Consider the following 15,399-nt stretch of genomic DNA (forward strand, 5'->3'; position numbering starts at 1 on the left):
CACTGTTTCCTCTTGTCCTACCATATCCACTGGTAAGGGGACAATAGACAATAGGTGCAGGAGTAGGCCATTTGGCCCTTCGAGCCAGCACCGCCATTCAATGTGATCGTGGCTGATCATTTCTCAATCAGTACTGCCTTCTCCCCGTACCCCCTGACTTAGAGGAGCAAGACTTCTTCATCTCTCACCCTGGCACAGAATTAAACCGCGTGTCCCTTCAGCTGAACCCCTGGTAATCTGCATTCACTTTGCCAGGAGGAGTAATGTAAGAACTCTGCTTCCCTCAGGGTCACCGACGACTCACGAGAAGACGAGATGGAGGACAACCTGCAACAAGTGGGTGGCATCATCGGAAATCTGAAGAACATGGCCATCGACATGGGCAACGAGATCGATTCGCACAACAAGAAGATTGGCGACATTGCCGAGAAGGTAACAGTGTTTCTCCCTCACAGTGCCGGGGCTACAATAACATAGGTGACTCTAACAGTGTGAGTCGAAGCTCTTTAAGATCTCAAGTGTGCTACTGAGAGCAAGTTTGATACTGGCTAGCGAGCAAAGTGTTTCTTGTAACTGGAGCCTTAGACAATGAAGTAGAATTATAGCACGTCATAAACATCGAGAAACCTTGCCATCGGGTTGACAAGTCATAACCGTAGAATTAGGACATTCGGCCCATCGAGTCGTGGCTGATCCATCTTTCCCTCTCAACCCCATTCTCCTGCATTCTCCCCATAACCTTGGACACCTGTACTAATCAAGAGCCTGGCAATCTTTGCTTAAAAAAACCCAAAGACTTGGCTTCCACAGCTGTCTCTGGCAATGAATTCCAGAGTTTCACCAACATTCTTAAAAACATTCCTCCTCATCTCCTTTCTAAAGGTATTATTCAGAAGCTGGAAAGTCTGGTCCTAGATTCTCCCACTAGTGGAAACACCCTCCCCACATCCACACTATTTAGGCCTTTTACTATTCGGTAGGTTTTAATTAGGTCCCCCCTTGATCATTCTAAACTCCAGTGAGTACGGACCTAGAGTTGTCTAACACTCATGCTTTAACCCAATCATCCCCAGGATTATTCTCGTAAACCTCTAGACCTTCTCCTACACCAGCACATCCTTCCTCAGATACGGAGCCCAAAATTGCACCCAATACTCCAAATGCGGCCTGTTCAGCACCTTAAGCATTTAGCATTACATCCCTGCTTTTCTATTCTAGTTCTCTCAAAATGCATGCTAACATTGCCGATTCAACCTGCAAATTAACCTTTTGGGAATCCTACACCAGCAATCCCAAGTCCCTTTGCACCTCTGATTTCTGAATCCTCTCCCCATTTAGAAAATAGTCTACACCTTTATTCCTACTACCAGAGTGCATGACCGCACACTTTGTTACACTGTATTCCATCTGCCACTACTTTACCCACTCTCCCAACCTGTCCAGGTCATTCTCGCAGATACCCTGCTTCCATTACACTACCTGCCTCTCTGCCTACCTTTGTATCATCCATAAACTTGGCCACAAAGCCATCAATTCTATCATCCAAACCATTAATATACAATATGAAGAGTATATTCACCGACCCCTGCAGAACACCATTAGTTACTGGCAGCCGACTAAAATGCCCCCTTTATTCCCATTCTTTGCCTTTTGCCATTCAGTCAACCTTCTATCCATGCTAGTATCTTCCCTCTCATACCAAGGGCTCTCCCCAACGGTTCAGGGCATGAGCATAGGCAGTTTTCGGACATCTTTGTCTTGCTATGCTCAATGTGCTATGTCTCTTGTCTCCCTGAAAGCTGGAAAGCATTCCTTCTCACCCAAAAAGCACCATCGTGGTTTAAAGACTTGATTAACTTAATAGAGCAAATAGTTCCCAGATTTGTTTGATCACAGAAATAACAGAAATTTACACAGGACTTCTTTAAACAATGGGAATTGGAGTAACAGTATTTGGATTGCTACAGAGTCGAATTACTCCAAAATGAACTAGTTTCTTGTGCTCCGTAAAGGGTGAGGGATCTCAGTAAGAATGAGAAATGCAGTCATGCTGGAAACGCAGGGGAAATTTACCAGACTGCCATTGGCCTCAAACTAGAGTTAAATTTGCTTCCACTCCTCTTGAAAGTGCTCTCCATACATGAAATATTCACTGTCATATAGTCATTGAACCTTATAGCACGGACACAGGTCCTTCAGCCCAACTCGTCCTTGCCACCCAAGATGCCCCATCCAAGCTAGTCCCATCTGCCTTTGGTCCATTTACCTCTCACCCTTTCCTATCCACATATCTGTCCAAGTTTCTTTGAAATGTTGTTCTAGTACCTGCCTCATAACTCCTCTGGCAGCTCATTCCATGTACCCACTGCCCTCCGAGTTATCCTTCGGCTTCCTATTAAAGCTTTGCCCTCTCACATGAAACCTATGCTCTCTAGTTCTCAATAGCCCTACCCTAGGTAAAAGATTGTGTGCATTTGCCCTATCTATTCCCTTTTCACTTTTGTTCTTTGGCCCTTCGTTCTTGGCCCCTCTGCCAGTGGGAATAGTTTTCACTTACCCAGTCCAAACCCACTTGATTAAAAATATCTCTTTTGGATCTCTTGCCATCTGCCCCTCTGTTCCTGAGAGACCATTCCAGCTTTTCCAGTCTAATCATATCCCTCACTCCTGTGAATTATTTTGGTAAATCTACTGTCCAAATCCTTTGCCATGTTTCCAGACGTTGGGTGCCCAGAAGCCTTGAACAAACTGTTGTCTGTCAAAGGTCCTTTTTCAATGCTGAATAACTCTAACTCGAGACTCATTCAATACATCATACCATCCCTGGACTCTACAATAAGGGGTAATCTGTTTGAGATGATCAGAGGATTTAATCATTGGAACTGGAAGTATTACCTCCAGACTCAGGAACAGCTTCATCCCCAGAGCCATAGCTGCTTTGAACCGGTCCTGCTGAGCCGGATGGTCACATCGCACAGTGATCCGGCACAGATCTACTTGCACTTTATTCTGTCTTAAAACTGTTATGATTGTCTCGTTGGGTTGTTGTTGTTTAAATGAATACTGACTAGCTAATTAAATTATTGCATCGTATGGGAGGCGCATTTCCAATCTCGTTGTATCCTTGTACAATGACAATAAATATATATTGTATTGTATTGTAAATATGCCACAGAATTGAGAAGTTGATCTGTGTTACAATCTATACATCACTACGTTTAAGTTTATTATTGTCATATGTACCGAGGTACAGTAAAATGCTTTGCATGTAATACAATCAAATTAGATAATACCACATGTCAAGCCAAACTTGTACAAAAGAGCAAAGAGGATACAGAGTGCAGAATACAGTTCTCAGCATTGCAGCATTATTTGTTCCTTAGAGTTGTACAGTATAGAAATGGGCCCTTTAACCCATCGTGTCCCTGCTGACCATTATACCCATTACACCAATCACATTTACCCACATTAGATTTGGTGGTTCAGGTTTTGTCCAGATGCTGTTCAATGTCAAGAGAGTCTTTGCCTCTCCCACCTCATCAAGCAACAAATCTCAATCTCCAACTGCATTCTAGGTAGAAAAACTCTCCCTCTGATCCTCTCGAAGCCGCCTACCTCTCACGTTAAACCTATGTTCTCTTGTCTTGGACACCTCCATCCTCAGAGAAAATCTTCTCTATCTCTCCCCCTCCTACTTTGATATATTTTTCTAGTTCTCCCCCGCCCCCTTCCTCCCCTCCCAGTCTCCCCCATTCCAGGGCAAACAAACGCAGTCTCTCCTCACATTTGAGTGCTCCATCCCTGGTGAATCTCTGCACTCTCCAGTGTAATCACATCCTTCCTGCAGTGCAGGGACCAGAACTGCACACTCACTGTACTCTATGGGTGTGATCAATGTTTTGATAAAGTAGCAAATCTTAAATTGTTTAAAATTAAGTGAGGAATCACTACTTCACTCGGAGGTCGTTGAAATTGTTCCTCCAAAACCTTGAGGTTGTTGAAAGGTAGGACACAGATCAAGCATTGAACTGGTTGGAATACTTCCCAAGAAGGGCCCCGACCTGAAGGTCTGTCTGCCCATTTTCCTCCATATTTGCTGCCTGACCTGCTGAGTTCCTACGGCAGTTTGCATTTTGCTCAGGATGTAAATTAAGTTTAGTGCAGAGAAGAAATATGTTACTGGATTTCAGAAGGAAAAATGAGTCTGTTTGGAACAAAGAACACTGTTGAAAAAGAAATGAAGGAGCAGAGCACATAAGTTAATCGTGGCATGACAGCATGCAGTTAGTAAGACATTTCATTAGATTAAAAGTAAACAATTTTTGTCGGATCTTTATAAATCACTGGGCCAGGATCAACTCTGGAGTTAGGCTAGGTAAGGGGGAGGTGCAGCGAGACCTGGGTGTCCTTGTACACCAGTCACTGAAAGTTGGCGTGCAGGTGCAGCAGGCAGTGAAGAAAGCTAATGGAATGTTGGCCTTCATAACGAGGATTTCAGTATAGGAGTAAAGAGGTTCTTCTGCAGTTGTATAGGGCCCTGGTAAGACCACATTTGGAGTATTGTGTACAGTTTTGGTCTAATTTGAGGAAGGACATCCTTGTAATTGAGGCAATGCAGCGTAGGTTCACGAGATTGATCCCTGGGATGGCGGGACTGACATATGAGGAAAGATTGAAAAGACTAGGCTTGTATTCACTGGAGTTTAGAAGGATGAGGGGGGATCTTATAAAAACATATAAAATTATAAAAGGACTGGACAAGCTCGATGCAGGAAAAATGTTCCCAATGTTGGGCGAGTCCAGAACTAAGGGGAGGCCATTTAAAACTGAGGTGAGAAAAAACTTTTTCACCCAGAGTTGTGAATTTGTGGAATTCTCTGCCACAGAGGGCAGTGGAAGCCAAATCACTGGATGGATTTAAGAGTTAGATAGAGCTCTAGGGGCTAGTGGAATCAAGGGATATGGGGAGAAGGCAGGCACGGGTTATTGATTGGGGGATGATCAGCCATGATCACAATGAATGGTGATGCTGGCTCGAAGGGCCGAATGGCCTCAAGCCTGAGAGTTACAAGGATGCATTGGAGAGGTGGGACTGGTTTCCTTACAGAGAAATGTATTAATGATGACACTGGACAAAATGGAGACTACTGTTGGAGTCAGACTAGAGGTTACTGGTTCAAAATAAAGTGCAAGAGAATTGAGAGACATGAGGAAAAGCTTTTATGTAGTGTGTGTGATGTGGAGGAGGTTTAATCATGGCCTCTAAGAGGGAATGACTATATGGTGAGGAACATTTGTGAGATTATGGGGGTAGAACTGGAGTGTGCCTCTGGTAGCTGGTATAAAGTCCTGCTCAAACAATTCATATCAGATGAGAAGGCAGAGCGGTCTAAACTGCAGCTGTTGTGAATTTACAAACTGAGTTTTAAAAACTGGCCCCATCCAATTTTATCTTTGTTCAATCAGGTGCTGTTAGATTGGTTTGCTGTGTGTGTGTGCGTCATCGAGTACAGTAAGCTGGTACTGACTCTCTTGTTCTCAACAGGCGGAAACTAACAAAGCTCGGATTGATGATGCCAACGTGAGAGCAAACAAACTCATGAACAAGTAACGAGGAGCCAAGAGTCTTGCCTATGAATTACAGCTTAAACTTCAAGTCTGATTTCTGCGCCAATCACTGTGCTGCCTTGTGCCTTCCTGTGTCTCTGTTTCTCCCACCAACCCCTCTCCCTGAATTAGTGTAAGATGTGCTGAGTGCACTTGGGCTTTTATGACCTGGGCAGGTTGGACTTGAGCCACCCTTGGAAACCTGTCTAGACAAGTGACTGATTCATGCAATGTTAGTGTGGCTTCTTGCAGCTATTCGTTCCTGTCCAGAACCAGCAACCACCGATGTGCTGTTGGAGAATTGGCTGGAAAGGGAACCTTGGGCAGGATACTGATTCAGACCTCCAATACACGTGACATATATTGTTTCTGACTACTCTCTCTTTCTCTGCCCTGGGTATTTACTCTTGTTACTTATTTTCTCGATCCCCTTGTTCAGTGGTCATTTTACACTCCCTGTGTGTAGACAACTGAAGTCCAAGCTGAGGAGATCATTGCCTACGCACCATTCACCCGTCATAATTCATGTCCTCGCTCCTGTGACACCAAACCCTTGGTTGTCTTTTAATATAATGAGGGACTGTTCTCCACAGTATAAACCCCTTCTGCCCGTAGCATTAAAGGATAGTCCAGACCCTTTGCCCGTGTAGTGGCCTGGATTTATGGTGGCTGTTTTACCTCTCCCTTTCTGTCCCATTGAGTCTTCTGATCACTGGGTTTAGAATTACTGCCCTGTCATCTTAGATGGGGCAAGGGCCAAACATGCTCTGTTGGTTGGGTGAAGCTGGCTTTCCCCTTGGGCAAAGTTCTCTGCACAAGGCTTGTCTTTATCAGGGACCTTTGCATGAATCTTCCTCCGGTTTCATTACACATATATGAAGTGTGTACAGAAAGTAAAATATATATTGTACATTTAATCATTTGTTTCCAACTGAGTACATTGGGAAATAATGTTTAATGAGAAATGTGATCACAACTTTAAATCTGTCATCTTCAACAGTCTCATTTCTTTTTTTAAATAAATATATCTATTCTCCAATGCAGTCATTGTAATTGAAATATAGTTAAGGATTGTCAAGTCCCTATCCCAAAGTGGGGGATTGAGTTTAGATTGGTTCAGGAAAAAAAATCCACCTTGCTTTCCTTATTACATCAAATCACAACCAAATATATGATTAACAGAACGTTTTATGTGCAAGATGTGCTATACAAACTGCTGTTCTAAATAACACAAGTAGTGGCCTATGTCATCGGCAAAAGTTTAGACCAGTGAATATAGTTGTAATTATAGCTGTGACAGCATAGAAACTGCTACAACCCACTACCAGATTTCTGCTGAGGTTAACCTCCAACAGTTAGAGTAAGGACAATCAGGTAAGACTCCACCCCTCAATGTAGTGTGCAAAAATGTTGAAGAGATCAAATGTGCAACAGCAGTAGCTTCTTTGGAGTGAGTAGAGCTACAGGCCCTCGGTTAACAGCAGCTTAAACTAAAGCATTTAGTACTGCATACGACTATCAGCTTCAAACAGGCAAGGAAATGTGCATTTCTCCTCTAGTCCATCAGAGGTACATCCACATTTATGGACTAACAAGTTACTACCACTGTATAACCAGCCATTCTTGGGATAGCCTGGCTGCTGACCCACAGACGAAGGATTCTTTCACCACCATGTTTATTATGCAAATTTCTTCTTTGTTGCTGTAAAACGTTCCGTGTACTGAAAGGAGAAAAGAACAATCAGGGATCAGATGGCAGCAGTACTACAACTGCCCCTTCAGGACAGTCCAGCACTCCCCAGCTACTGACCTGATGCAACACCACCACGCTTGTTCAGTGCCCTGCTCATGGGGGTGGGATACTGGAGGGAAATGCTGTGTGAATGGTAGGAGGTAGAAAGTAAAAACCAGTTGTGAAATTGAAGGGTAGAGGAAAGGGATATAATGGGAATATGTGTGAGTGGAAAAAGTGGGATAAACATGCTTCGGATAGAAATGCATTTAGGGAGTATTTTAGAAGAATGGATGTGAAAGTACACGGAGAGGTTAGGGTAAGCAATTCTTAGTACAAAACAAATCAACTGAGCAAACAATATTCCCACTGATGTTTTCAAGTTCTCCAAATGCAGAGTGTGACTGGTGAATTCCTGGTCCCATCTCTCTGCCTCCATTTCTTGCAGCCACCAGGAACACTGGCCTCAAGCAGCCCCCCCCCGGCTTCACATGGCCAATACAACGTTGTCCCCGTCACCCTGACCAACCTTGTCGTAACCCTCCAGCTCTTGCAGTTTCCTGATTTCAAAAAGATTTCCCTCGACAGCCAGCAGAGCGATCTGGGAATCAGCCAGGATGCTGGTGGGGATCATGGAGATTTCCAAACAGTTCTCCTCCAACCGCAACACCTTCAGTCGCGGACAACGGGAGATGTGTGGCGAGATCTGAGAAACCTGCAAGTATAAACCACAAAGCATTCATCAAACCTGCAGCTTGCCCTTTGGAATTGACACAGGATCATTGACCTCTTCCATAGATGTTGCCTGACCCGAGTATCCTGGAGCGACTAGGTTTGTATACACTGGAATTTAGAAGGATGAGAGGGGATCTTATCGAAACGTATAAGATTATTAAGGGGTTGGACATGTTAGAGGCAGGAAACATGTTCCCAATGTTGGGGGAGTCCAGAACCAGGGGCCACAGTTTAAGAATAAGGGGTAGGCCATTTAGAACAGAGATGAGGAAAAACTTTTTTAGTCAGAGTTGTGAATCTGTGGAATTCTCTGCCTCAGAAGGCAGTGGAGGCCAGTTCTCTGAATACATTCAAGAGAGAGCTAGATAGAGCTCTTAAGGATAGCGGAGTCAGGGGGTATGGGGAGAAGGCAGGAACGGGGTACTGATTGAGAATGATCAGTCATGATCACATTGAATGGCGGTGCTGGCTCTAGGGGCCGAATGGCCTCCTCCTGCACCTATTGTCTATTGTCTATTTGTTACAGGTTTGCAGCATCTGCAACATTTTGCTTTGGTGGCTTCATCCATTAATAATTTTGTTTCACCCTTGTTCTGAACTCCCATTCAAAGGAAATAATTCCTCCATATCAATTGGATTACCCGATCTCCCAACTTCAAAAGAATACTAATCTAGTGTACGCATCCTATCTTTATAACAAAATTGTGCCAATGCAACAAATGGGACCAGTTGGGGCAGTAGTCCATCCCTTGCAAGGCAAAGGAGGCATGCCATTACTTTTTGTACCATCGCCTATTAATTACTCTCCCATAAACCTGCTCTCCCCTCCAAAAATGCTATTTTAATAATACCTCACCTATATTCAACAGTTGACCTCACTTCAAACAATAATTAACTGCTAAAACAAAAAAAAAAACACACTTGTAGATGTGATTTGGTCTTTACAGATCCATGCTGGCTTCCTCTGTACCCTTAGAGATGCTCAAAACTAAAGCTGGTATACCGACCATGGTGTAAATAGCATCTGAGAAACCCCACAATGTAGAAAATCACATCATAAAAACAACTGTCAGTGGGGAAAGGGGGGGGGTTAGGGACCAGAGACTTGCATTCATAAGAGTTTTTAAAAATTACTACAAGCTAAAAATACTGAAGGGTACATGTTACATTATGTAATAGAGTATTGTTGCACAAATGGCAATGGTAGTGATTACCAATGTCAATGGCCACCTGTAGTGACTGCAAGATTGTTCTTCAGAGACAATGGTCTCTGTTAACTGCGGAAAGGTTACACGAAAACAGCAAAAAAGCACTATTGAAGGAACCCAACAGGCCAGACAGCATCTGTGGAGGAAAATGGATAGGTGGAGCACCCACGCAGTTACAGGGAGAACATACAAACTCCATACAGACAGTACCCACAGTCAGGATCGAACCCGGATCTCTGCCGCTGCACCACTGTGCCCACTCCACCAATCACATTATAGCAGAACTACTGTATGCTGCTCCTGTTGTGCATAACTAATGCTAACAACTCAATGTACACCATGAAGATTGAAGCAGAGGACTCTCACTGGACAACCAATGCTCAGAGCGCAGACAACCTTTCTTGCCCATCCTCCAGTACTAGGGCTAGACTGACCTGGTTCTGGTTGACATTGAGCTCAATGGCCTGCAGCTGCTCCACTTCATCTGGGAGACGTTGGATTTTGTTCTTGGACAGATCCACCACATCCAGGTGTCGGAGTTGACATAGCTGGAGTGGAAACTCCTTCAGCCGGTTCCCAGAGAGACTCAGGGTCTTCAGGGCTGCCAGCTGCCCGAAGCTGGAAGGGAGATTTTTCAGTGAGTTACCATTGAGGTAAAGATTCTCCAGTTTCTTCAGCTTGCCCAAATCCTCGGGAAGAACAGCTGACAGGAAGGGAAACAGAGTAAAATCTCAGGCCAACAAAGGCAAACGTTCAGTGAGCAAGATTGAGAATTAGCGAGGTCCTGAGGCAACATCTGATTGCTGGTCACTGAGGCTGGAGATGTTGCAGGAGGGAAGGATTCATTTTTCTGGAACTCTGGGACCAGTAGTGGCAGGGAATGGCTTGGATAGTTTGCACAGGGGGGCTGGACACGCAGTGACTGTAGTTGCTGGAAATTTGAGTTAAATACCAATGCTGGAGGAACTTAGTAGGTCATCCGTGGAGGGAATGGACTGGTGACATTTTGAGACAGGCCCTTCTTCAGACTGTGGAGGAAGGGGAGAAAGATGAAAAAAAAGAGGTGGTGGCAGGACAAGGCATGCCAAGTGATAGGTGTGTATACAGGTGAGGGGGAGTTTATTCGCAAATGGGTGGAGTTAGACAAAGGCTGGATGTGAAAAGGAGACAAAAGGATGACAGATAAGGAGGGAAAAGGAGTGAAATGCCAAGGATGTGTGTGGAAGGGGACAAAGGTGGGGGATGTGGGATTTGGAGATGGGATATAGGTTTTTTTAAAGCAGGTTAAGAACCAGCATGACTTCTGCGATTAGGATCAGTCAACAATAGACAATAGGTGCAAGATTAGGCCATTTGGCCCTTCGAGTCACCACGGCAATTCAATGTAATCATGGCTGATCATTCACAATCAGTACCCTGTTCCTGCCCTTTCCCCATACCCCCTGACTCCGCTATCATTAAGAGCTCTATCTAACTCTCTATTGAAAACATCCAGAGAATTGGCCTCCACTGCCTTCTGAGGCAGAGAATTCCACAGATTCACAACTCTCTGAGTGAAAAAGTTTTTCCTCATCTCCGTTCTAAATGGCCTACCCCTTATTCTTAAACTGTGGCCCCTGGTTCTGGACTCCCCCAACATTGGGAACATGTTTCCTGCCTCTAGCGTGTCCAATCTCTTAATAATCTTATATGTTTTGATAAGATCCCCTCCCATCCTTCTAAATTCCAGTGTATACAAGCCCAGTCGCTCCAGTCTTTCAACCTACAATAGTCCCACCATTCCGGGAATTAACCTAGTGAACCTACGCTGCACTCCCTCAATAGCAAGAATGTCCTTCCTTAAATTTGGAGACCAATACTGCACACAGTACTCCAGGTGCAGTCTCACTAGGGCCCTGTAGAATTGCAGGACTTCTTTGCTCCTATACTCAACTCCTCTTGACATCAAGGCCAACATGCCATTAGCTTTCTTCACTGCCTGCTGTACCTGCATGCTTACTTTCAGTGACTGATGAACAAGGACACCCAGATCTCTTTGTACTTCCCCATTTCCTAACTTGGCACCATTCAGAAAATAATTTGCCTTCCTGTTCTTACCACCAAAGTGGATAACCTCACATTTATCCACATTAAACTGCATCTGCCCACTCACACAACCTGTCCAAGTCACCCTGCATCCTCCTCACCATTCACACTGCCACCCAGCTTTGTGTCATCTGCAAATTTGCAAATGATACTTTTAATCCCTTCATCCAAGTCATTAATGTATATTGTAAATAGCTGCAGTCCCAGCACCAAGCCCTGCAGTATCCCACTAGTCACTGCCTGCCATTCTGAAAGGGACCCGTTAATCCCTATTCTTTGTTTCCTGTCTGCCAATCAATTTTCTATCCATGTCAGTACCCTACCCCCAATACCATGTGCTCTAATTTTGCCCACTAATCTCCTATGTGGGACCTTATCAAAGGCTTTCTGAAAGTCCAGGCACACCACATCCACTGGCTCTCCCTTATCCATTTTCCTAGTTACATCCTCAAAAAATTCCATAAGATTAGTCAAGCATGATTTCCCCTTCTGCAGGGCAATAGCCTGCAGGAGAGGTAGGAGCTTCACTGAAACAAGACTAGAGCCAGAGATATTATTAAGAAGTGTCTGAACACTGCTATTGGGCTGGTTATATCGAAAGCAGCACGGAAATAAAGAATTTGAAACAAAATCTAACCAAAATAGAGAAGGAATGTAGAAAAATATTGCAGTAAAAACAAAGAACTGGAGGATAGGGGAGTAAGAAAATGCAATAGAATGAGGGAGCTCATGTTGCATTTGAAAATAGATGAGGTGAAAGTGTTCGGGCTGGATCTGAAGTGACAACAGTAACAGGACACCACAGCGCTGGGTTACTCAGTCTTACCCAATCTATTGCTGTTGAGAGTCAGGCTCTTCAGTACTGAAAACTGCCCAATGACAGAAGGCAAGGTCTCCATCTTGTTTCCCGAAAGATCCACCATTCTCAAATTCGCTGCCAGTCTCTGCAGGTCCATGGGGAACTAAACATTTAGAAACAGATTAAAAAAATCTGTGTTGATTACCAGGACGATCTTACATCACGCACTGCCCAAGTGTCTCTGGGCCAAATGCCAACTTTCACCCCTCCCCACCTGCTGAAGAATGGGCAGAGTATTGAAGCAAATTTTTGAATCTCAGTGGAATGGAACCCAAATGCAGAACTGCCTGAATGGGATTTCAGTCACCGGATATCAGATCCAGCACAGATGAAGAGTATGGGATTACAGTCACAGGACATCAGATAGAACAGTACAGCACAGGAACAGGTATTTTGGCCGATAACGTCTGTGTTGAACATAATGCCAAATTAAACTTGTCAAGAATCACAATGCATGGAAATAGGCCCTTTGGTCTGACATGTTCATACTGACCAAGACCCCTATTTGCTTGCATTTGCCGCATATCCCTCTTAACCTTTCTTGTCCATGGACCCTGTCCAAATATCTTTTTAACATTGTAATTGTTCAAAAGGCATTGGACAAGTTCGTGGATACAGAATGGATACAAGTGGGAGTACAGTCAATGGGACTAGTCGCAGGATATCACATTACGTACAAATAGGGAGTATAGATAATGGGAGTGCAGTTACAGGATGCCAGATTGGGTACTTGCGAGGCATCTCATTCTTGTCACCTACATTTCTCAAATTAGTGACTAAAAGAGGTTGCGGCTGGAAGTCAATTAAAGATGGCTTGGCAAGTATATGAAGGATTGCAGAACCACTGCAAGATGAAGTTCAGGTACAGGTTATGCACTGAACGGTTGGTTCAAGGCCATGTGAAATGCCCTTCTCGTAGTTCTACACTCTGATAACTAGTATCACTATCACCATTGTCATTTCTTGCCTCCAAGGGTGGCGGAAGCCAGATCAGTAGATATATAGATACGGCAAAGAGAGATAAATGTTTGAAATTAAAGTGTGATAAATAAATAGGTTATGGCACAGAAAAGGGGTGGAGGCCTGCATTGATCAGTCAATTATATTGAATAACAGGACGGGCTTGAGGGGCCGAGTGGCTTATTCCTGTTTTCTTGTGTTTTTGAGGTAACTAGTAACATCAGGCTCATTTTATCGTTAGGAACCATTGACAAACTTGTACATTTCAGAGCCACAGCAGCAGAACTAAACGTCTGAAACGGGAACAAACTGCTGTGCTTCACTTTGATGGGCCGGAGCAGCTGGCACTTTGTGAGGGAGATCATCGAACAGGATCCCTGCTCCTGCTCACTCTGGTAACCATTGTGTGAAACACCAAAGGAAGAGGAGACAAGGTCAGACTCTCTGAAGTGTTCAGCAGGTGCCCACTACTTGGACAAGTCATCAAAGCCTGCTGGCTGGGTCAACTCTGCTGCAACGCAACTCACTCCACTCTGACGCTGCTCACCTCATTCAGGCCTTTCCCTGTAAGCTGGAACACGCCCGTCTTCTGTGCAGTTTCCAGGTGAGCTTTCAGCGCGCTGTTCCCCATGGTAAAACCGTTCCAATCCGAGGAAATAAATAACTTTCTCGATTGCCATTCACATCCAGGTCTGCTTAAGGTGAGAACTCTGTCCAACACTAAGTCACACTAGATCAAATCTAAAGAAAGACAAAAGTTGATCAACGAGGAACTCATGCAATGTCCACCACTTGACTGGGTCTATACCCCTCATTCCCCATTCACAGGTGATCACCAACTCCCATCAACACCTAGACCAGTCAATGTATCAATGTTTGACCTCTATTGGATCAATGGATTACCAGAACTGTACAAAAGAACCATCTAGTACTGGATCAATTGATTGCCAGGACCGTGGTACACCCAATACTATATCAACCAGGGATACAAACGAACCTAATATTTGATCAATGCATCAAGCCTGGTAGTAACACCTAATACCGATCACGAGTACAGGTGGTGTTGGAAAATAACTGCAGATGCTGGTACAAATCAAAGGTATCACAAAATGCTGGAGTAACTCAGCGGGACAGGCAGCGTCTCAGGAGGGTGAGACATTTCGGGTCGAGACCCTTCTGCAAACTGATGTCAGTGGAGGGGGCGGACAAAGATAGGATGTAGTTGGAGACAGGAAGACAGTGGGGGAACTGGGAAGGGAGAAGGGAAAGAGAGGGACAGAGGAACTATCTGAAGTTAGAGAAATCAATGTTCATACCGCTGGGGTGTAAGCTGCCCAAGCAAAATATGAGATGCTGTTCCTCCAATTTGCGTTGGGCCTCACTATGACAATGGAGGAGGCCCATGACATAAAGGCCAGACTGGGAGTGTTAGGGGGAGTTGAAGTGCTGAGCCACTGGGAGTCTGAAGAAGGGTCTCGACCCGAAACGTCACCCATTCCTTCTCTCCCGAGATGCTGCCTGACCTGCTGAGTTACTCCAGCATTTTGTGAATAAATCGATTTGTACCAGCATCTGCAGTTATTTTCTTATACCACTGGGAGATCAGGTTGGTTAAGGCGGACTGAGCGAAGGTGTTGAGCGAAACGATCGCCGAGCCTGCGTTTGGTCTCGCCGATGTAAAGAAGTTGACACCTGGAACAGCTGATACAATAGATGAGGTTGGAGGAGGTGCAGGTGAACCTCTGCCTCACCTGGAAAGACTGTTTGGGTCCTTGGATGGAGTTGAGGGGGGAGGTAAAGGGACAGGTGTTGCATCTCCTGCGGTTGCAGGGGAAAGTGCCCGGGGATGGGGTGGTTTGGGTGGGAAGGGAGGAGTGGATCAGGGAGTTACGGAGGGAACGGTCTCTGTGGAGAGCAGAAAGGGGAGGAGATGGGAAGGTGTGGCCAGATCCCACTACTGGCAGCGCTTGTCTCCCTCCCCCCGGGAGACGGACAACAGGTGCAAGACGGCTGGAAAGTGGATAGTACCGGTGCTCGGAGCCATCCCCGCGGCGAGCGAATGCCTGGCCTGGGCCCACAGTCACCACTACCCGGGCCCGCGGTCACCACTACCCGGGCCGGCGGCCGTTACCTGCACCCGCGGCCGCTCCTCGCGTATCCAGGGCCAAGGCCCGAGCGCTGTCCGGAAGCCCGCTGACGACACGTCCGGCGGG

The 15,399-nt window shown here is 45.2% G+C and overlaps 2 protein-coding genes across 4 annotated transcripts in view; one reads left to right on the plus strand and one right to left on the minus strand.

The window, feature by feature from the left end:
• The window catches only part of LOC144597195 (synaptosomal-associated protein 23-like), a 35,334-nt gene extending 28,714 nt beyond the window's left edge, over positions 1-6,620 (plus strand). For both annotated transcript variants that reach the window (XM_078406190.1, XM_078406191.1), the window contains exons 7-8: positions 288-432; positions 5,546-6,620. In XM_078406190.1, the coding sequence (XP_078262316.1) occupies positions 288-432; positions 5,546-5,611 (211 nt within the window). In that variant the 3' untranslated portion in view covers positions 5,612-6,620. The remainder of the gene's footprint in view (positions 1-287; positions 433-5,545) is intronic.
• lrrc57 (leucine rich repeat containing 57) lies at positions 3,741-15,380 on the minus strand. 2 transcript variants are annotated; one of them, XM_078406189.1, is made up of 6 exons: positions 15,318-15,380; positions 13,734-13,927; positions 12,194-12,329; positions 9,717-9,985; positions 7,869-8,054; positions 3,741-7,328 (listed from the first exon to the last, which is right to left on the minus strand). In XM_078406189.1, exons 2-6 carry the CDS (start codon positions 13,815-13,817, stop codon positions 7,287-7,289), a joined length of 717 nt encoding a protein of 238 aa, XP_078262315.1. In that variant the 5' UTR covers positions 13,818-13,927; positions 15,318-15,380; the 3' UTR covers positions 3,741-7,286. The 2 variants fall into 2 exon arrangements, with proteins under 2 accessions (XP_078262315.1, XP_078262314.1); XM_078406188.1 differs by having other exon boundaries at positions 15,215-15,347.
• Positions 15,381-15,399: the final 19 nt, after the last annotated feature.

The sequence above is a fragment of the Rhinoraja longicauda genome, chromosome 10, assembly GCF_053455715.1.
Source record: "Rhinoraja longicauda isolate Sanriku21f chromosome 10, sRhiLon1.1, whole genome shotgun sequence".
NCBI lineage: Eukaryota > Metazoa > Chordata > Chondrichthyes > Rajiformes > Arhynchobatidae > Rhinoraja > Rhinoraja longicauda.

Coding starts and splice junctions, on each gene's coding strand:
- lrrc57 (XM_078406189.1), bottom strand. CDS start 13,817: ATGGGGAACAGCGCGCTGAAAGCTCACCTGGAAACTGCACAGAAGACG. Junction 9,986..12,193: donor TCTCAACAGCAATAGATTGG/GTAAGACTGAGT, acceptor CCTTCCTGTCAG/CTGTTCTTCCCGAGGATTTG. Junction 8,055..9,716: donor TCAATGTCAACCAGAACCAG/GTCAGTCTAGCC, acceptor TTATACTTGCAG/GTTTCTCAGATCTCGCCACA.